Source organism: Chinchilla lanigera, unplaced genomic scaffold (genome assembly GCF_000276665.1).
Source record: "Chinchilla lanigera isolate Chin_1 unplaced genomic scaffold, ChiLan1.0 scaffold00054, whole genome shotgun sequence".
Taxonomy (NCBI): domain Eukaryota; kingdom Metazoa; phylum Chordata; class Mammalia; order Rodentia; family Chinchillidae; genus Chinchilla; species Chinchilla lanigera.
This window is the reverse complement of record NW_004955455.1, coordinates 8021912-8045374: the sequence shown is the minus strand read 5'-3', so window position 1 is coordinate 8045374 and position 23463 is coordinate 8021912. Positions and strand designations below refer to the sequence as shown.

Below are 23463 nucleotides of genomic sequence, written 5' to 3'. Positions count from 1 at the left end.
AGTTTAACCTGCTGCCAGAGAAAACTCCAAAATGAACACACAGCCCTCATTTTCTCCAAAAAACAAAACAACCAGATTTATTTAGTTTAACATTTCCTCTGATCTAAAGAGAAAGATGTCAAAGAAAACCTAAGACACACACACAAGTGCCCACGCCCCATGAACTCAAGACATCCTAAATAAAAATCGCAGGGACAGTTCTGTTCAACAGAGAAAGTTATCTTCGCTTCTGGAAGATGTTTCCACGTCCCATTCCACGTCCTCTTCCTCGTGCAGCCACTGAAAAGGAGGGGAAAGGATGAAGATAGGTCAGCACGGTCAGCGAACGCTCATGGTACAGAGCAGTTGGAGCTCTGGGACATCACTTCAGAGGGAGCCCTAAAAGGCCACCAGGTCCAGTATTACCCTGGCCCATCACACTTCACAGTGAGGATGGAGACTGAGGAAGGACGGGCCTGGCACTGGTGCCTGGCATCAGAGCAGGGGCCACCACTGCTCTCTCAAGTGGCTGGGCAGCAGCGTGGAAAACAAAAGCTGTCTGAGAATCACGGAAAAGATGAACTCCTAAGGGTTGGCCGGGGTAGCTAATACAATATTACAAATGAATTTAATTCACTCAAAAAAACAAAATTAACTTAATTCACTTTAAAAATTTTGAAACAAATATAATTAAGCAGTAGCATCTGTTAACTGTTAATTCTGGGCAAGGGTTTTTAATCATTCTTTGAAGTTCTCTGCATGAAAAAAGTGTTTCATAACAGCATAACCAAAAAACATTTTTAAGAAAACTTTTGTTCCTGCGACCCAAAGGTTTAAGGAGAGGACAAGAGCCCCTGAAGGACAGATCAAAATATTCTGGTGGTCACTAACTGGAGCCTCACTCTTTTCAGCTGTTCCAGAGCCTGGAGCCATGCTGAAGACGGAGAGAAGTCCTGCAAGAACCCACCCACCTGCTGAAAAGATGAGGGGTTGGGAGAGGCACAAATGGCTCAAGAACTCACTGGGTCTGGGAAAACTCACTGCCACCTAGTTTTACTAAGCTCTTTTTTTTTTTTTGTTTTTTTCTGGTACCGGGAATTGAACTCACGACCTTGTGCTTGCCAGGCAGGTGCTGTGCCGCTGAGCTAAATCCCCAGCCCCGCCACCTAGTTTTTGATGCACAGCTGGAGAAAATGTTGCAAATTCACTAAGACAACGAGGGCAGCATTGACAGTGAGAGCAGCATTCGAGGCATTTTAAAGAATTATACTGCTGCATTTTTGAACTCAAAAGCTACCTCACATATAAAATATGTGGCTGAAGATACCAGTGGAGGATCTAGGGCCTTGCTATGTAGCCCGGGCTGGCCTTGAACTCATGGTAACCTCCTGCATCAGTCTTCTGAGTGCTAGGATGACAGGCATGTGCCACCATACCTGGCTTCCCTGCCCCATCTTACCCCCAACACTAGGAAAGTTTCTAAGGACTACTGCTTTCTTATCTAATAATGTGACAGAACTTCTCGGGACCCAAGTAAATAACCTGACTGGGCTAACTCTTTTATTATTTTGAGACGGGGTCTCATTATGTAGTTCAGGCTGGCCTCAAACTCACAGTTACCCTTGATTGGGCTAATTCTTAACAAGAACAGACAGGCTGGTCACTAGGGACAGGGTGGTCTCATAAAGTGTGCTGAATAAGGGATTTGTTTTCAAATACAAGAATCTTTAAAACTGTAAGTACAGCTCGTATTAGTGGGTAAAGATGGCTCAAACCTGTTTATTTATATCTGGAAAGGGATTTCCACTGTCAGCATCTCCCCAAGTACAGGCTGGGTATCAAAACACATCACGGAGTCTCCCTAGGAATGCTGCCCTGCTGCTTTAGGAGTCAGCCTATCCACATCATGGTGTGTATGTCAGCAAACTAGACAAGAGCAAGCTGCCCCAAGCATCTTGGACAAAACCTCTGGAAAAGAAGAACTTTCCAGAAATTCATTATAAATTATTAAGTATTTCATTTAAGACAGGGAGTCCAGCTATTTACAGAAGCTACTCTGAATTCTGCACAAGCCCTATGACTGGGATCAAATGAGATTAAAAAAACCAGCAAGACAAGGCCCCTGACGCCTCACAGGATCTCCCAGGACTGTGGGGAGATGGGTGACACGGTGTGCAGAGAGCTGAGGTCAAGTCTATCTCTGTCCTCAGGCAATAACAGGGCCTTTTCCTAAAAAATACAAGATAAGCCCGATTTTAAACATCAGTACAGAAGCACCTACCTTGGGCCTTCAGAATAGCAGCTTTTCCCCGGCCAGCCCCTGAGCCTTGGTTTTTATTTTTCATGCTCTTCAACATGGGTGCATTTTTCAGCATGTCAGGCAAAATCAGAAAGCGGATCTTGCTGCCACGGATGTATACCTGTTCCAGCTGTGCCACTCGGCCATCTCTGTACGTGACTGTGATGTTGGACATCTGGAAGGGAAGTATTAGTTATCAGTAAGGGTCAATAGTACCAGCAGAGGACAGGGCTGCACAAAGAGGGAACCTTAACTCGTAGGAGAGGGAAGTCTAGAAAGCAAACAGGAAAGAGTGAGGCAAAACGGGTGACTTACAACAGTGGTTGGCATTTACTATGGCACCGACGACTGTGCTAAGCACTTTATATAATTAACACCTCCAGGGTAGATGTGCACTCTCCCACTTTTTCAGATTAAACACAAGCACAAAAACAAAAACAAAACAAAAAAACGTACCAAGGCACATGTCTAAGGTCCAACAACTGGAATGTGGAGGATTCCAGATTGGAAATAGCTGGCCTGACCCACAGCCCCATCTCTGCTGGGTCAGCATGTGCAGAGTTGTTGATGGACAAACTCTAACTGAGATGGTTTCAAACTGCTTGTCCCAATTGTGTCCTTGCCTGTATCTGCCTGACAGTCAGAATGCAAAGGTACCATGAAAAGCAGCAGTGTGTGCTGGGTGCTGTTCCAACTCTCCCACAGCGTTCACTCTAGAAGGCTAATGACAAAGGACTGAGGCACAAAGACAGCAGGGCCTCCTCCCAGGGCCTGCAAGAGTTTTCACAGGGAAAAGAGAACGCACTCAGGAACACTTAAGATACAAGGACTGGGCTATCACTTCAGAGACTTAAGCGAGTCATTCAAGTTTATGTGGATGAAGGGCAGACAGGGTTAACGCTGCTCTGGCAAGGCGAATGTGGCAACACAGGCAGGACAGAGGGACTCTCTAGGTGAAGTCAGCCAGGGGGACTTGCTGGGCATGGGAAAGTGACACAAATGTGCCAGTACCAAAATCAACAGGTATCACATTTACTGTAAGAAGTAGCTTATCTGATGAATGTTCTAGGTGGAAGACAGACGGCTATATTTAAAGTGGTCAAGCCCTCCTCACAGAGATGTGCTCTCTCCCATTTCTGTCGCCAGCTCACATTCACCTGCCCTTTTCTTCAAGTGCTAACAGGCTAGGTAATCTCTGCTTGAACATCCAGAGTGAAAAAAGAGCAGCACACCTCTGGACCAGTTGTGGGAACCTTTTTAGAGCTCTCAATGATAAACAGCAGTAGCAGCACACTTGCCATGGGTTCGCCATCATGTCCCTGCTCTATCTGCATAACTGGAATGGTTTCTAGAGCTTCCTACTGTTCTTGTTCTACTTTCAGAGAGTGACAGAACTCCAGCTTGTCGTCAACATTCAGCTGCAGGCTCCACGCCCCAAGTTCCTTAAATTTTCACAGTTCCTAAGCCCTCGCCATCCTGTTCTTCCCTTGAAGAATACCATAGCCTCTGGTACCACAATGAACACAGTTATGGTTAGACTACCCAAGAGAGAATGCTGTATCCCACCCAGGACCCCCCGGTACAACACACCTATGATTCTAAGGAAGACCAAAAAACAGGTGAGGGCCTCCAAATGAGCTCCAGCTCTGCTGTCTGGGGTGTAACCCTGGGTATGTCTCCAGAGTTCTCATAGCCTCAGTCAGTTCTTTTCCCTACAAGTAAGAAAATACAGCACAACAAAACCAACACTCCCTGAGCACTAACTAGACACCAGGCACTATCCCAGGTGACTGATTTCCCATGGTTATTTTTATTTTATGAGATAGGGTCTCACTAAGTCATTATGTTGATCAGGCTGGGCTCAAACTTTTGACCTCAGCCTCCCAGAATGCTGGGATTACAGGCATGTACCATCACATCCAGCCCCACAGTAACTTATTTTATACTACAAAAGCTTACCAAAGATCCCTGCTGGAGATATGAAGTGGAACAACCTCTCAGAGGCAGATGTATCCCTGAAAGGGCCATACCCTACTCAAGGCCATCCTGCCCCTACATAGCCTGCCTGGTGTTTGAACTCAGGTCTACCAGACTGTAAGTGCACATTCTTTTTTTTTTTCCCCCCAGTACTGGGAATTGAGCTGGCAGGTGCTGTGCTGCTGAGCTATCCCCCTGGCCTAAATGCACATTCTTAACCACTGCCAACAGACCACTACTTACTTCCAAGAAGAAATGCTGTCTCAATTGCCTAACATATAACAAACACTTAGGAAATGTCAAATCTGACTGATAGTTAAAATGTCTATTTGGTGGCTGTGCTACTGCTAAACCACATCACCTACAGCACATACTGGTACATCTCATTCCTTCCCGTCATAACCCTCCTGCCTAGCGTTGAGAATCTCAGAGACTTGTCAGCGCAGGCCCAACAAGACAACCTAGGTGCTTTCACAAATGGCTCATGTCCTGGCTAAACAGGGAACCCCAGCATTACCTGACTCCTACTCCAACAGCTCACTGCTGCCCTCATGCTTGCTGTAGCACCAGAAGAGAAATACTTTGTGGCCCGACAGTCCTGCTGACGGGAGGAATACTTATTAGTACTCCTCCACAGAGTACTAATAAACCCATGCTGTGCTTCAATCATTAAGCCAAAGGCAACTTTTCAGTGGCCTACGTTTTAATAAAAGGCAGGAAAACCAGGCTTAATCAACTTTCTTAAATAACCAAAATAAAACACAGACAGCATAAGCCAGGTACCCAACTGAAATGAAAACCTAGGGCCAAGAGGGAAAAGCTAGGTCCAGGGTTGTGAAGTAATGTTGGGATACTTATTTTCACCCATGGTTCCTGGCTCATAATTCCCCATGTAAGGCAGGCCACAGAAACTTATGTTCTTTTGCATTTCTGTCCCAAGAGCTGGCTATAAAACAATTCTATGATCTACTTTGTCTGACAGATCATAAGGCCCTCATTTCAGAGAGTGTCCTTGCTTCATACACAATCAGAAGGAATGCTGCACAGAAAGACCAGGAAGAATCTGAACAGAAAGGCTTTGCTGGGTTCCCTACTCTATTAGCATTAAAAATAACCTTTTTGTCCAATCACCTTTCTACATGGCTGTCCACGCTTCAATCATGACTATACAATGAAGTTTTCCATAAAGACCAAAAAGGCTGGGTGTGGTGACACACACCTGAAATCTCAGCACTTGGGAGGCTGAGGCAGGAGGGACTGCAATGAGCTCAAGGCCAGTCTGAACTACACAGTAAGACCCTGTCTTAAAAAAAAGGCAAGATAAAACAAAACAAACAACCCAAAAGGACAGGGTTTGAAGAGTTTCCAGATGGCTGAACACGTGGAGATTCCTGGAGGGTGGTACACCCAGAAAAAGCTCCATGCCCTGCCCTATGCATTTCTTCATCTATGTCCTTTGTAATATCGTTTATCATAAGCCAACAAACCTTAGGGCACCCTGAATTCTGTGAACTGCTTGAACAAATTAGTCAAACCCACAAGGGGGAGGGGAATGTCAATCTACAGCTGGTGGGTTTCCAATAGGTGCAACAATTTGGGGCTTGCAACTGGCCTCTAAAGGAGAGGAACAGTCTTGGGGACTGAGCCGTTGCCCTTGTGGGGCCTGACAACATCTCCACATAGTGCCAGAATGGAATTAAATTAGGGGACACACAACAGGTGAACGCTGAGGAACAGATAGCTTATATGGTGTGGAAAAAAGCTGGTGTCAGAAGTTGTGGGAGTACAGGAGGAGAGACTGAGTCTGAATGTGAGTTGGTTTTTCCTTCAGAGGCCTCCTGACTGTCACATTAAAAATGTACACGTTTTTTAGGACAATTTCATACATGTACACTTACAGATACCCACTCAGCTGCCACTGATTTAATGGAATTATCAGTTCATGTCAGCTACCTATCTCTGCACTTAGGAAACATAATAAAAGTACTATAGAGGTAAGGCAGGAGGATTGCTGCAAGTCCAAGCCCAGCCTGGACTACACAGTGAGACACTGTCTCAAAAATAAATAAATAAACAACAACAACCAAAAAAAAAGGAAGGAAGAAAAAGTGTTACAAGGTAAAGGAATGTGATGAATGTAATCTACTCTAAAACAGTTCTAAAAATGTATATAGATTAAAAACTGATTTTCCTTCAATCTAAAGGTCTAGGTCTCTGAAGAAATTCAATGACACCACATTCAGAAATTTTAAAAACTTTTCTGATATTAGTTACAGGCAGTTTTTTTTTTTTTTTTAACTAAACCAATTATGGGCAAACTTTTCTTGTGTTATCACTTTTGTAAATCAGAATACTAAACTCTATCCAGACACCATTTTTTTAATAAACAGCTATGCTAAAGCTAAGAAAAGGCACAAACTTCTACAGTGGCATATGTTTAATGCATTTGCAGAAAGAATATAATATACACTTCTACTGACAGTGTAGCAAAGAACACTTGGCAGCCTTATTTTAAATTTTAGATACTCTATTAATTTGCATGTCTGATTATTATAAATTTTTTTTTTCATTGTTAGGAATTGAACCTAGGTACTCTAACACAGTTAAAGCCCCAGCCCAAGGCAATTTATCCATTTTTTCTTCTGTGAATCATCCATTTTATGACTGAGTCCACTTAAAATTGGGATAGTTAACATTCTTGACTTGTAAAAACTATCCATTAAATATAATAACCTTTATCATAAAAATTACGTGATGCCCTAAGTGTTTATAAACACTGACCACAGTTGGGTCAGTAGACTCCTGAGAATCTATAAAAGAACTTTTGGGAACCATTCACAGAATTGTAATAAAATCTACAGTCTGAGACTTGGTGTCCAACTACTGGAATATAGCAACATGAGGAAAAGGAGAAGGGAAGTGGGTCCCTGGGACCCAAGAAGGATCTGAAGAGAGAACTAAAGTCCGTGGAGAGGGCAAAGAGAAAGACTTCAATGAAGAGGTAGTGGTAGGAGGTGCTTTCTCCTTGAGCCCTGCCTCACTGTGTGGAAGAGGCAGCTTGAACCTGGAGACACAAAGGTGGCTACTGGTGACCTCAGAGGGTTCCACAGAGAAACACGTTAGTGGAATGGAGCAGTGGACTCATCAGACTGCAGAGGTTGGTGAGTTGTTCTGGTTCAGATGTCCCCCCAGGAGAGGGTGACTGGCTGGTAGCCACCTTGGAGAGGGGCCAACTGTGCTCAGAACTCAGCACATCTGTGGGCTGACTGCATCTAGCAGATCCCAATGTCAGGGTGAGAGTGAGGTATAACTGAGTTCAAGTTAGCAGGAGGTCAGGGAGCTGAGTTCAAGCCAGGAGGAGGCACATGGACCATTACAGGAGGAACAACTTGGGATTCAGTCCCACAGCTGGAGACCAGCCTGAATTTCAGTGGAACTAAAGGCTTGCTGGGATTATCCACTACCCCACCATAAAACTACAGCTATAGCTGGAATTAATCATGCTGATCTGATACTGCCCATGTTGTCTACCAGTGACAGCAGAGACACACCTTGAAGTGGACATCTTTTTCTTTATTTCCTTTCTTGTTATTTTCTTGCTTTTATCTTTTCTTGACTGGTTTTGTTTTTATATGAGTATAAACATGGTATCTAAGTTTTGCTGTTGTTCTGTTCTTGTTCTTACTGCTTCCTTGTCTCTTTCCCTCCTGTCTTCTTCACCAGTTTCCCAAAATTTGTACAATATTCCTTTCTCCTCCAGCCTTGTTTCTAATCTCTTCCTTTTATTTCTCTACTTTTCCCCTCTAGTCCCTTTTAAATTTTCTCCCCTGAGGGTAAAATCTCCATTGTGAGGGCTTCTTTACTGCATACAATTTTGTTTTGTTTATATATTCTGTTACATAACCACAAATCTCAGGGTCATATGGTTAAAGTGGCAAATTAATAGTTACCACGGCTTGCCATTTTCTAGGCTGTTTGATGCTATTGTTATTGCTCATTGTACTACTGTAGCCAAGTGACATAATTGTTTTAATCAGTTGTTCTTCTTGCTACGCCAAGACTGAGATTGCCTCAGTGTCATAAAATATACTATAGGCCAGTGCCAAAGAACCAGGGGCTGGGCCAAATAGGGAACAACTTCTCAACCCCAATAAATTAAAGAGGCAGGATCTTACAACAGACTCAAAACCCAAAGGCCAGGTCACCTGAAATACACCTCTAAGAAGTAGCCACTTCTTAAGGGTTCTAAATACTAAAGCTACCTGACATAATCAATTTACAAGCATCAACCCAGGGATTAAACTTAAAAAAAAAAGAAAAGAAAATGAGAAGACACTTAAGCAAGATGCAACTCCAGACTTCCAGCTCACCAAAGGCAAATCGAGGGGGCAATGAGGTGGGACAATTCTAAAGCCACCCACTTGGCCTCTCTGAGGTCATAACAGCAGAAGTAAAGCAGATGAATAAGGCTCTAGAAAAAAAATCAAATAATTTCTCAGATAACTAGAGATAGTGACATGCTTAGTGATTCTAGAGCAGATACAGATAAAAAATAGAGGAACTTAGGAAAATGATAAAAACTATGAATGCCCAACATAAGAAAGAAATGGAAACTATGAACCAGATTCAAACAGATATCCAGGAGATTAAAAATTCCACTGAAAGTATATGCAGCAGAATGAGCCAATGTGAGGACACAATCTCAGATATAAAGGACAGGATTGTCATTAGTGCCCATGAAAAGAAAGATTTCTTAAAAATAGCAAGGGATCATGAAAAATCAATTCAACAGCTGTTAGATGATACAAAGAATTGATTAGTGTCAATGAAAAAGGAGACTGCACAAATGACATAAAAAATCTGTTCACAAAGTCATGGCAGAAAATTTCCCAAGCAAGGAAAAAGAGTTCGATATACACACAAATGAGGCATTTAGAATGCCAACTAGCCATAATTAAAAAAAAAATCTACACCAGGGCATAACATAGTAAAGATTCCAAAAATTCAACACAAGAATAGAATATTAAAAGCTATTAGAGAAAAGAAGCAAATCACTTATAAAGGAAAGCCCATCAATATCACAGTGTATTTCTCAACACAAACCTCAAGTCAAGGAGAGCTTGGAGTGAAGTATTTTAAGCCCTAAAAGAAAACAACATACAACCCAGATTGATGTATCTCACAAAACTCTTTTAAATTGAAGGAAAAATAAGATACTACCATGCCAAAAAACACCTGAGGAAATTCATTACCAACAAACCAGTACTCCAAAATGTTCTGAAGGACATTCTAGAAAGAGATAACAAGGACTGCAACTCTATGAACTCCAACACAATGAATCTACCAGACAAGGCAAGCAATTAAAAAGGGGAACCAACAACAGGAATGACAAGAATAAGTCAATACATATCAGTTATAACCATCAATGTAAATGGTCTTAATTCACCAATCAAAAGAAACAGACTGGCAGAATGGATCAAGAAGCAAGATCCAACAATACACTGCATACAAAAAACATATTTAATTCAAAAAGAAATTCACAGGCTGAAAAGTCAAAAGATGGAAAACAACATTCCATGCAACAGGAACCCGGAAAAAAGCAAGGGTAGCTCCTTTATTTGTGGACAAGTTAGATTTCTCAAGCCAAGACTGATTAAGATTGACAAAGTCACCACATCCTTGTACCGGGAACAATCCAACAGGAAGAGATAGCAATCATAAATACATATGCACCAGATACCAGTGCACCCAATGATATAAAACAAATATTATCAGATGTGAAAAATCAAATAAGCACTAGTAAAATTGTAATGGAGGACCACAACACCCCACTGTTACAAACAGATCAACTAGATAAAAAAAAAAAAAATCAAGAAGAAATATTGGAACTAAACCCAATCTTTAGAACAAATATACTTAGTAGAGACACACAGTGTTCTACCCCATAACATCAGAATACAGGTTTTTCTCAGCTGGACATGGGATGTTCTCCAAAACAGACGACATATTAGCTCATAGAATGTGCTTAAGTAAATAAGAGGAATTAAAATTGTCCCATGCATATTATCAGGCCATAGTGCAGTGAAATTGGAAATCAATGGCAACAGAAACTATAAAAACTTCACAAACACATGGAAATTAAACAGCACCCTCCTGAACAACCAGTGGGTCACAGATGAAATTAAAGAACACAGTTTCTACAATCAAATGAAAATGCCCAGCAGAACTTACAGGACACAATGAAAGCAGTCCTACAAGGGAAATGTATAGCAGTGAATTCCCTTATCAGAAAAACACAGCAAGCTCAAATAACCTAATGTGGAACCTTGAACTTCTAGAAAAAGAAAAGCAGGTCAAGCCCAAATCTTAGACAAGGGAGGAAATTATAAAGATCAAAGCAGAAATTAACGCAATGGAGACTAAGAAAACAACACAAAGAATCAATGAATTCAAGAGTTGGCTCTTTGAAGGATTAAATAAAAATGATAAACCCTTAGCCAACCTTATCAAAGAAAGGAAAGATGCAAATCCATGCAATTAGGAATGAGAAGGGTGATATCACAATGGATCCTGCAGAAATCCAGAAGATCATCAATATCTATTTCAAAAACCTGCATTCTAATAAGATAGAAAACATAGAAGAAATGGACAGATTCCTAGATACATAAGAATTACCAAAGCTGAATCAAAAAGATATAAAAATTGTAAATAAACCAATTATCAGCCAATGAAATTGAAGACGTAACTACAAACTTACACAGAAAAGCACTGAGAGTCATTGCTAAATTCTACAAGAAATTTAGAGAAGACCCAATGCTGCTACTTTTCACACTCTTTAATGAAATCAAAAGGGATGGGGGCTGGGAATTTAGCTCAGTGGCATAGTGCCTGCCTGGCAAGTGCAAGGTCATGAGTTCAATTCCTGGTACTGGAAGAAAAAAAAACGAAAAACCAAACCTAAAAAAAGAAAGAAATCAAAATGGAAGCAGTACTCCCAAATTCATTCTTGGAAACAAACATCACCCTGATACCAAAACCAAAAAATGATCCAACCAAAAAACAGAACTGCAGACCAATTTCCCTAATGAACATAGATGCAAGAATCCTCAATAAGATACTGGCAAAGAGAATGCAGCAAATCATCAAGAAGACTATACACCATGACCAAGTAGGATTCATCCCTGGCATACAGGGATGTTTCTACATAGGCAAATCAATAAATGTAATACACCACACTAGCAGAGCCATGGACAAAAACCATATCTCAATAGATGCAGAAAAAGCATTTGATAAAGTCCAACACCATACATGATAAAAAGCCTGAAGAAAATTGGAATAGATGGTCTTTATCTCCGTCTTTAAAGCCATCTATGACAAACCAGCAGCCACATCACAGTAAATGGACAAAAACTGAAAGTTTTCACTCTAAAAACAGAAACCAAAAAAAGAAAAAGGAAACATCAGGAACAAGACAAGCATTTCCACTATCACCACTCTTATCCAATACACTTCTGGAAACATTAGCCAGAGCACTTAGAGAAGAGAAAGAAATAAAAGGAATTAGGATAGGAAAGGGAGACATTAAGTTATCATTATTTGCTAATGGCATGATACTCTACATAGAAGATCCCAAAAACTCCACCAAAAGTCTCCTAGATTTTTCCAAGACTGGGACTCAAACTCACGACCTTGCGCTTGCCAGGCAGGCGCTGTGCTGCTGAGCTAAATCCCGAGCCCCCAGTCTCCTAGATTTAATAACCAAATTCAGTGACATAGCTGGATACAAAGTCAACACTCAAAAAATCAATACCATTCCTGTATACAAATAACAAATTCATGGCAACAGTCATTAGGGGAACAACACCTTTCACATTAACATCCAAAAAAATGAAATACCTAGGAATCAATCTCATGAAGTAAAAGACCTTTACACTGGAAACTATAGTACTCTGAAAAAAGAGATGGAAGAGAGTATCAGAAATTGGAAATATCGTTTGTTCTTGGGTAACAAGAATATAGTAAAATAGGCCATACTTCCAAAAGTGTTATACAGATTTAATAAAATCTGGATCCAAATACCAACAGTATAACTTATGGAATTAGAAAAAACAATCCTAGAATTCATCTGGAACCAGAAGAGACCTAGAATAGCAAAAACAGTTCTGAGCAACAAAGGCAAGGCAGGGGGCATCACACTCCTGGAAATTATACTACAAAGGTATTGTGATAAAAATAGCATGATTGATGGGTGTGGTGCTGCATGCCTGTAATAGCAGCACTTGGACAAAAGGATCGACGCAAGTTCGAGGCCAGCGTGGGCTACATGGTTAGTCCATGGCCACCCTGAACTGCACAGGGAGACCCTGTCCCAAAAACTGAAAACAAACGGCCGGCATTTAGCTCAGTAGAGCTGTGCCTTCCTGGCAAGTGTGAGGTCCTGAGTTAAATTCCTGATACCCACTCCTCAAAAACCCCAGAACACCAAAAAAAACCCCAACACGATACTGGCAAAAAAACAGAGAGATCAATGGAACAGATTAGAAGATGCAGAAACAACTCTAGACATATTCAGTCACCTAATCTTTGACAAGGAGCCAAACACCTTCACTGGAAGAAAGACAGCCTCTTTAATAAATGGTGCTGCAAAAACTGGCTTTCCACATTCCAAAGATTATAACTAGACCCATATTTTTCACTATGTACTAAACCAAAATCAAAATGGATCAAGATCTAAATATTAAAACTGAAACACTAAATCTGCTGGAAGATAGAACAGGTAGAACTCTTGAAGGGACTTTGGTGCAAAGATTTGATGAACAGAACCCCACAGCACAAGAACTATAACAAAGAATGAACAACTGGGATCGCATCTTTTTTTTTAAAATAAAGATAGGCCTATTATTATGTTATCCTTCTTTCATTCTTTAAAATTAAAAAAAAAAAGAGCAAAAAATAAAATAAAATAAAATAAAGATAGGGTCTGGCTATGTAGTTTAGACTGGCCTTGAACTCACTACATAACCTAGGCTGGCCTTGAACTTACAGCAATCTTCCTGCCTCTGAGATCTCATTAAAAAGCCCTCACAGAGCAAGAGAAACCACCAACATAGTGAAAAGACAACCCACAAACTGGGAAAAAATTTTTGACAGCTGTTCCTCCCTCACACAAAGGACTACTGTCTAGAATATATAAAGAACTAAAAAAAAAAAAAAAATCACACTACCCCCAGATTTAAAGACCTAAACCAAAAATGGGCATCTGTAATGAATAGACACTTCTCAGATGAAGAAGTAGAAACAGCAAATAAATATATGAAATAATGTTGAACATCATTGGTCATTCAACAGATGCAAATTAAAACAATGAGAATCCATCTCACTCCAGAAAGAATGGCTAACATCAAGAAATCAACCAATAGCCGGGCGTGGTGGCGCATGCCTATAATCCCAGCACTTGAGAGGCTGAGGCAGAAGGATCATTGTGAACTGGAGGATCATTGTGAACCAGCCTGGTTCACAAAAAAAAAAAAAAAAGAAGAAATTAACCAATAATAAATAATGGTGGGGCTTTGGGAAAAAAGGAACCCTTCTTCACTGTTGGTGGGAGTGTAGACTGGTACAACTACTGTGGAAATCAGTGTGGAGATTCCTCAAACAACTAGGACTAGCAGTTCCATTTGACCCACCTATTTCCCTTCTTGATATCTCCCTCCCAAAATTAAAAGCATCATACTACAGTGATCTATGCATACTAATGTTTATATTGGTAGCTTGTTTTTGTTTTTATTTTGTTTTTTTGTTTCTGTTTTTCTTCCAGTACCAGGAATCGAACTCATGACCTTGCGCTTGCCAAGCAGGCGCTGTGCCGCTGACCTACATCCCCAGCCTCCGATATTGGTAGCTTGTAATAGGGAAATCTTGGAAACAGCCCAAATGCACATTAACAGGTAAATGGATAAAGAAGATGTCATTTTTTTATATGATGGAGTACTACTCTGCCAAAAAGAAGGATAAGCATGAGACATTTTTAGCTAAATAGATGCACCTTGAGGGTATTTTCTTAAGTGAAATAAATCAGATACACATGTGTAAATACTGCATCGTTTCTCTGCTGCGTGAAACCAAATGTGTAAATAAGGTCCAAAATGTATAATAGGTACTGTGAAATACGAAGAAAATGTTCAAAGGAGAAAGCAAACAAAGGAGTGGGGGAGGGGGAAGGAAAGAAGAGATACAGGGGAAAAAAATGGAAACAAAGCCTTTGCAAGAGCAGAGGAGGAGCTGAGGGAGGGGAGGAGAATGGGGAGAAAAAGAAACAAGTTATAACCTGTGATGAATGTTAGTATGTACATCTAAAATGTACCAATAAAATAAAGTTAAAAAAACTATAGCCATGAAGTTTCCCCACAAAAGCTACATCAGTATGGTTTACTACAAACAGAATTATGTGGTTATTTGTACTCATCATTCCTCACCTTCAAGCACTTATGATTTTTAATATTTTACCAAACATCGGAGTAGATTTTTTTTCTCCTCAGGACTGGGGAGTGAACCTGGGGCCTCACATATGCTGCTGCTCTACCACCAAGCTACATTCCTAGACCCTTTCCCATTTTTACTTTGAAAGAGGGCCTTGCTAAATCACCAACTGAACTTGGGATCTTGTCTCAGGCTCAATAACAAGGATTACAGGCATGCACCATTACATTCAGGTAGAAAAAACTTTTCCCTTATGAGTTTGAAGAAAAATGTGTCAGTTCTGCTCTGTCGTTTAATAAAGACAGGATGTTTCAGGCTCATCCATAGTGAGTACAGAGAAGGAATAAAAAGTTCCTCATGCCAGGTGTGGTGGTGCATACCTGTAATCCCAGCACTTAAGGGCCTGAGGCAAGAGTACTGCTATAAATTCAAGGCCAGCCTGAACTAATAACAAGACTCTGTCCGTCTGTCTGTCTGCCTCACATACACACATATCCCCCAACCCAACCCAACCCAACCCAACCCAACCCAACCCAGCCCAAATAAAACACTTTCATTTGGGGACCTCTAAGTCCTCTATCCCCAAGCTGGGTAGAAGACTGGTGATGTTTCATTTCTGCTACCAACAAAAACAGGCTAAAAAGAACCTCGTGGGGAGTCACAAGGGCCCTTGCCAAACACCATCATCATGGTGTCCTTAGGGGTTGCTCACAGTGACAAAAGAAGGGCACTAACTCACAGCCAACATCACAACCTACAGTACCGGGCACTAGACTGTACTAGTCTTGAAGTTGTGAGGTTTGGTGGGTAGGAGTGCAAAGCTTACTGCCCTCCTAGCGAAACCTCAGATACAAAGAAGTACTTATAACCTCTGACTCACAAAATACTATTTTATTTTATTTTATTTATTTTATGTTATGTTATGCTATGCTATGTTATTTTATTTTTTGTCTTTTTAAGACAGGGTCTCTCTATGCGGTTCAGGCTGCTCTTGAGCTTACTTCATTGAACTTGCAATGATCCTCCTGCCTCAGCCTCCGAAGTGCTGGGATTACAAGCGTGTGCACAACGCCCAGTCAAAATACCATTTTAGAGACCTTCTTACAGGTTTCATGCATGGAAAAATAAAATAAATAAAACTAAACCTATCCCCTTTTTTTTTCTATTTTCATTTTTGGTACTAGGAATCGAACTCAGGGCCTCGCACTTACCAGGCAGGCACTGTGCTGCTGAGCTACATCCCTGGCCCTAACCTATCTTTAGGCCGGTGTGGTGGTGCACACCTGTGATCACAGCACTCGGGAGGTTGAGGCAGGAGGATTGTTGTGAGTTTGAGACCAGCCTGGGCTACAAAGTGAGCTCAAGGCCAGCCTGAACTGCACAGCAAGACCCTGTCTCAAAAAGACAAAAAAAAAAAAAAAAAACCAAACCTATCTTTAAAATAACCAAGGAGCTGGGTATACGGCATACGCCTGTAATCCTGCACAATACTTGGGAGACTGAGGCTAGAGGATCACTGAGAGTTTACCAGTCTGTGCTACGTAGTAAGTTCAAAGCCAGCCTGAATTACATAGCAAGACCCTGCCTCAAAAATAAATAAAATAAACAAACAAAATTAAATTAAAAAAAAGTCAAGGCCAACCTAGACAATGTATTGAGACCTGTCTCAAAATAAGAGGGCTGGAGATGTAGCTCAGTGCACAGTCCCTGGAGTCAATCTCCAATGCTGCTAAACAACCACCAATAGAAGCTGGGTATGGTGGCACATATTTAAAATCTGAGCTACTTGGGAACTAAGCTAGGAGGATTTCAAGTGAAGTCAATCTGTGCCTTGTCTAGTGAGACTCTGTCTCAAAAAGTAAAATACAAAGGGTTGAGGAAGTAGCTCAGTGGTAAGAGCAATCACCTAGCATATGTGAGGCCCTGAGTTCAAGTCCCAGGAAAAATACATACATATCTACATACAAACACACAGGAACCACCTACCCACCTGGCCCTAAAAGAAGGTATATTTTGCATCAGATGTCATTGAGTACTTCATCTTAAGAGTCTTTCATATCTGAATGCCAGGGAAATATTGTCCAACTGCTACTGTATTTATCTTATAAATTCTACACATTTCAGAATCATGATTTTCCTTTGCCTGGCCTTACCCCTGAGTGTACCTTTATTAAATATAAAGGGATTCAGGTTTCATTTTTGGGTACTGACTGCCTGACTTCATTTTACTTTGCAGTCCAGCTTACCTCTACAACCACCATGGAAAGGAGGTGAGGTATAGTGCTCAGTGGTAGAGCACTTAGTATACCCAAGGCACTGGGATTGATTCCCAGCATTGCCTCCCCACCCCCAAAAATCCTACCACAAAATTTATGTAAGCTATCTCTAACTTCTTTTCAAAGTATTTATAAAGTCATCATCAAAAACCAAAGTACATGTAGGGAAAGTCCATGCCAATAGTGGGCGTATTTTCCAACTTTTTATAATGTGATAACCTACTTTCTATTAAAACCCAGTATCAAAAAAAAACCAGTATCAAGCCAATTTACATGTGCATACCTGTAAACCCAGCTACACAAGAGGTTGAAGAAGGAAGACTGAAACTCCTAGGTCAGCTGGGGCAAGTTAGAGACTCTACCTTAAAACCAAACCAAACCAAACCAAACCAACCAACAAACAAAAAAGCAAACCAACCAACCAACCAACCAAAGACCACCACCATCAACAGCCCCAACTCAAATGTCAAACACTAAACTGTTTGGTATAGAACAAGCAGGGAAAGTGTTGGAAGGATGCCCTCATTTCCAAAGGGCTGAGTGACAGGCCAGAAAGGAAAACCAGCAGGGAGCCATGAGTCTCACAGTCCCCGAGAATGCAGTGCTCAGTGCTCACCTACGGCCAGTTTAGCTCTACAGAGTCTGTTGGGTTTCAGTCAATGTGCTTAGGTTCTGGTAGACTCAGCAAAGCCTTATCATCTTTGTTAGGTCCCTCACATTGTACCTCACCCAACTTGAAGAAATAAACACTGACAGTCAGTCTGTTCAAACAGAAGGCCCCTCACTCAGCTCAGAGACTAAAGTAAATCTGTTTATCAGGATAGTTCCCAGGCCTAGTTCTCAGGCTTACAGGAAACCTTGTAAGTCTACAGAATGTGACGCTGTAAATCAGTAACATAACGATGTCCTCCAGCACGTTCCTCCCCCAGAGGCACCAGACCCACCAATTACCCCTGAGAAACTTAAATTTTCCACCTTCCTCAGTGGAATTTCCCCCCTCCCATACCTAAAATAGTCTATAAAGTAGGCCCCCTTCCTTTGTTTAGGGCCAACGGCTTTTTCGCCCATGGCCAGGCTGCACCCAACCTGAAATATCACTGTTCGCTTCAATCCTGCCTGTCTGGTGGTCTCAGTCGCTACTTAGGAGTCTAGCCTGACAAACTTGATTCAGGTTGTGTCCTTGCAAACACTCACATGTTGAAGTCCTAACCCCCAGTATCTCACAATGTGAGCACCTTTAGGGAATCTTTACAATTAAGTTAAAAGTGAGGTTATTATACAATATGACTGCTGTAACTGTAAGAGATCTGGACAGAGATGTTACAGAGGGAAGACAGAGATGCTACAGAAATGTGAAGACATAGAAAGAAGACCTCATCTATAGCTGAAGAGGCTGGAATACATCCCTCCTTCATGGCCCTCAGAAGGAACGTACCCTACCAACACAATGAGTTGAATGCCAGCCTTCAGAAGTGTGAGAACACAGATTTTTGTTGTTTATGCCACCCAGTCTGTAGGATGTGGCAGTCCTAGCAAACTAATACAGGGAGGGAGGCAGGTGACTGGTCCCCACCAGCAGTCCAGCATGTGATACACATCTAATCATTTCCTCTGTACTATGGGTTACAGCCAAGATGCTATTTTTATCCCTGACTTAGAGAACAGAGGGTGAGAGAAGTATAAAGTTCATCCCAAATAACATTAGGTGGCGCACAAGAACCTAATGCTAGGTCTTTCTAATGCCAAGGTCTGTGCACCTGTATTAGTGTGCTCTGGTTCTGAGACCACTATGGTTTCTTGGTCAGACACATTCACATCATAGATGGGATATCTGAGGCCCTGAGGCCCATGAAGTAAGTTATTCAAATAAATTAAGTACTCAAATAAACATATAAAGCACCACTACCCAGGCCAGGTATGGTGGCACACACCTGTAACCCCAGTACCCTAGGAGGCTGAGGCAGGCGGATTATAGATTTGAGCCCACTCTGGGCAACTTAGCAAGATCCTGCCTCAGAATAAATTAAATTAAATTTAAAAGGGCTGGTGAGGATGCCTTAAGCTAGAGGACTGGATCTATGAAAGTGGCATTTTACAAAGGCAAGGAGTACTACAGGCCTACCTTTACACCACAAAGCCAGTTACACCTCACTGGGCCCTTCTGCAGGAGATCAAGTAACACAGACCTCCAGAAAGCTCACACCATCTATCTCTACAAAACTGACATCGATCAGATAAATGTGAGTTACCAGATAGCCCCCTCCTTGCATGCCAGGGAACTGCCTGAGCTAGTTAACTGGCAGGAAGGCCATGTATGCTCAAAGCTATAGAAAAATCACAAATAAATGAACCCTGTAAAACAAGAGGTCATCTGATCCTCAGTGTGACCCTGGATAAGGCACTTGACTTCTCCAACTTGTTTTCTTTCTTTCTTTTTTTTTTGGTTTTTTTCTCTGGTACCAGGAACCGAACTCACGACCTTGCGCTTGCCAGGCAGGCGCTTTGCCACTGAGCTAAATCCCCAGCCCTTGTTTTCTTAATGGATGTTATATGTTGGACACTTCTACTGTGTGAGGCACAGAAGTAGCTGCTGCACACACATAACTTATCTGATCTTTACAACAATCCCAGGGCCTCAGTCTATTCCTGGGGCAGTCCTGGGAGCACACTGCTTAGATTTCCCTCAAGAGACCACAGGGTGTGAGGACTGCAGGGAGCTGACAGCCTTCAGGTGCCACCTTTGGAACCTATCACAGTATTCACCCTAAGGCTGCTCTCCAAGGCTACCAACCAGTGATTGATCAAAGTGGGAGTGCTGGGGGTATAGCTCAGTGGTAGAGCATTTGAGTGCAAAATGGGAGTGCTAGAGCAAGGCTATCTCTGCCCATTCTAGACTCCTCACAGCGGCAATCTCTGCTTGGCTGAGATTTCCTCAGAGCTACGATGTAGCCTGAGGCTAATCCCTCTTCCCTTTCCCCAGTCAGATCTGCATCCCAGCTCCTCTGCCTACTCTAGCTCCCTTGCTCTGTTATCAATTTTTTTTTGGCCATTTTCCTAACAAATCTCTTGCATATCTAACTCTGAACTGGCATCTGCACCTCAGAATATCAAAATAACACCACCCCCACTTTACTGAAGAAATTGAGGTGATTAATACAAGGTCATATAATTAAGATTCAAACATACATCTCTCTGACTCCAAAGCCCAACTTCTTAACCAATTATTTAAAGAACAAGGAATATGTGCTGATACACTTTGCAAAGCAATGCCATAAAAATTAACATGACTATACAGAAGACAAAGTAGCACAACTTTCATCTGAGGAAGCTGCTCCATCGTCAGCAGACTGACACTCTGTAGATGAGTCCTATAATCTCATTTTCTCACTTTTTTTTAAGAATGAACACAGGTTCTCATGTACACTAAGCAAGTGCTCTACTACTGAGCTCAGCCCAAGTCCATCTATTCTTCCCTTATGGATTGCAAGATTATTGATAAACCTATTCACTTCATACAATAATAAAAATGAGATTCTCTTTCAAGAAAAAAGGCAAATACAGTCTGTGAATTGATTCTGCTAATTGCAAAGTATGTGTAAGTGCATAATGGCTCTAAACCATTTCAAAGGAAATATAATCACTTCTCTCAAATAGACCCCTAAAATGATAATGGGATGAAGAAAAACTAAAGACAAAATCTAATACAGTAAGTCCCCAACTTATGAATGAGTTTCACTCCAGGAGAATGTTCCTAAGTCGGATTCATTCCTAAGTCCAACAAAGTGAATCTTTTTTTTTTGGTCCTTTTGAGACAGGGTCTCGTTATGCAGTTCAGGAAAGTGAATCTTATACAGTATACCCAGGAAACTTGAATACCTGTACATTGGGGACTTCCTGAAAATGGCTTTTCTGCCTTACGATTGTCTCTTATTTGTGCATAAAGTCCCCGAACCTGTTAAGAGTGCCCGGCACACATTAGGCATTCACTGAATAACTGAGAACAACTTCATAAAGCTCTCCCATCAGCACCTTTCTGTCTGGAGCTACTGGTCAAAAATCCCCCACATCCTCAGGTGCAAAGCTTAGTGAGTACCTGGCAATTCATGTTGTCCTCCGCTTCAATGAGCTTCCCCCGATATACTTCGCCAGTGTTTGTCTCGCATGTCACAATGTGGCCCTCCGCCTCATGCAGGACTTTAATCGGCACACCAATAGACATCTTGACGGGAGAGAGTTCTATAGTGAGAGAAACAAAAATCAGTTCATCTTTGAGAGGGCTGAAAAAGCTTGGCATTCCAGAAAACTTTGTAAAGATGAGCCAAACAAAAAGACACACCGGGTGTGGTGGCACACACCTGTGATCCCAGTACCAGGAGGCTGAGACAGAAAGATCGCTGCAAATTTGAAGCCAGCCTGGGCTACATAATGAGTTCCAGGTCATCCTGAACTGCACAGTGAGACTCTGACTCAAAAACAAACAAACACTTAACACACCAAGGCTTTATTTTCTATAGAAGAAGGTCAGTTCCTGACTTGGAGAACCCCTTATGGTAAAAACATACAAAATGTGATGTGGGCAGGATAGTAGGCTGAAGAGGGGAAAGCTAACAGGAAAGAAAAGAATGTCCCCCTTCTCCCTCTCTACTGTATGTCCCTTTATCAAAACCATTAACCAACACGTATGCTGCACAGGTGGGGACTGGTACACATTTGCAGAATATATCTGTCAATCCACAGTTGTGGGCAACTCCAGTTTGAGAATCACGATATACACTTGAGCTGTGGTCACTGTCTATATATAGCTATTTAAATTAAACAAAACAAAAAATACAGCTCTCAGTCACACCAGCCATATTCAAAGCTCAACAACTACATGTGGCTAGGGGATGTGGTACTAAATGACACAGAGACAGACCAAATGACCCAGACAAATCTAGAAGGGTGCTTTCAATGAAGCTATTTGCACCTCCACTTACTTTACAGGCTAAAAAGAAAATACCAAAGTAGGGCACTTTGTTCTAAAGAGATACCGGACTCGAAATGGGAACACAGTCGGGCGTGGTGGCGCACGCCTGTAATCCCAGCGCTTGGAAGGCTGAGGCAGGAGGATCGTTGTGAGTTCCAGACCAGCCTGGGCTACAAAGTGAGCTCAAAGCGAGCCTGAATTGCCTAGCGAGACCCTGTCTCAAAAAGAAAAAAAAAAATAAGGGGAAGCACATTACATGAGTACAAGAGACAAAAGAGAATGAAGACGAGGTTGGCAAAGACAAGCTCCCTTGATGAGGGTCCATGGCTTTCAGCTATAGAATTCTGCGTGTTATGCTGAAGACAGCGGGGAGCTACCACAGAATTATAAGTAGGAAAAGAATCAAGCATGTACAAAACGAATAGAACGTACAGCTTAAAAATAAAGAAACTTACTAAAACTCCTGCAGTGTGGAAAGCATGAGACCACCGCCAGAAAGGGGACTGGAGGCAGAGATGCAAGAACGCCATAAAGGATGACCCAGCTAGGGCTTCTGGGAAAGCAGTAATTATAGAAAAATAACTTCAAGATTATTGTCTGAATGTTTCGCAAAACAGTTACATGGAGAGCTACGGAAAGTGAAAGCCGTTTACTTTTCGGGGAAAAGTAATGACTTCTAACAGCGCTAGTGAGGCGAAGCTGAGGTTTGGGTGGCGCTGGCTTCCCGCTCTCTTCCCTCCCCAGTCCCCCGGACTCCTCAGCGGCGAAGCCTTCTTTAGACTCACGGGCACCTTGGCCTCCCCTTGCGCACCTTAAGACTTTTTGTACCGGCTGCGGTCTCCTATTCCTTCTCCTCCTCCTCTTCGGCGCAAGCAACTAGCAGCAGAGATACGACGGGAAAGGCGCGCGGAAGGCGAATGGCGGACCCCGCGCTCCCAGGATACCACGCGTTCCCAAAATGCCGTGCGCAGCGCTCGGCCCTTTCCTTTCCCCAGTGGTAAACGCAGTCTAATCTCCGCTTCCTCCTCACTCCGCCGGGTGGGAAACAAGCGCTCTGGTACTATAGTTCCGGAACAGGAAGCGAGGAGGCTGATGACGGCCCGGGAGCCGCCGGAAACACCGACCCTTGAGCTGCCTTGGTAGGTCGGGGGCTCACACTGCCAAGCAACCCATATCAAAGACCGGCTGCTGATGGCAGGCGGAGATCTGGGTCCTGGGCCTTCTTATCGGAAGCAGCAAGAAGTGCGGAGAAGGGGTGGAACCTCCTCTCACAGTTTAACCTTGGAATCCCATCACCGCCAGGTAAGGGGTCCCTGAGCGAGGCGAAGTATCGCCTCCTATAGGTAGGGAAGGAAGCAGGTGTGGAGGAGGAACCGGCCCGGGGCAGTCCTTAAAGGGAGTCGGGAAAGGGTTGCTTGGAGCCTCTACGAGGCATTGGGCGGGATCAGAGCTAACACCTGAGGCTGCAAAGGGCCGGGCCGGGCGGA

The 23463-nt window shown here is 42.4% G+C and overlaps 1 protein-coding gene across 1 annotated transcript; it reads right to left on the bottom strand.

Moving 5' to 3' along the window:
• Positions 1 to 49: 49 nt before the first annotated feature.
• On the bottom strand, positions 50 to 23429 carry Snrpd3 (small nuclear ribonucleoprotein D3 polypeptide 18kDa). Its single transcript, XM_005396392.2, has 4 exons — positions 22788 to 23429; positions 21104 to 21246; positions 2261 to 2453; positions 50 to 279 (listed from the first exon to the last, which is right to left on the bottom strand). Exons 2-4 carry the CDS (start codon positions 21227 to 21229, stop codon positions 218 to 220), a joined length of 381 nt encoding a protein of 126 aa, XP_005396449.1. The 5' UTR covers positions 21230 to 21246; positions 22788 to 23429; the 3' UTR covers positions 50 to 217.
• Between the last annotated feature and the right edge of the window lie 34 nt (positions 23430 to 23463).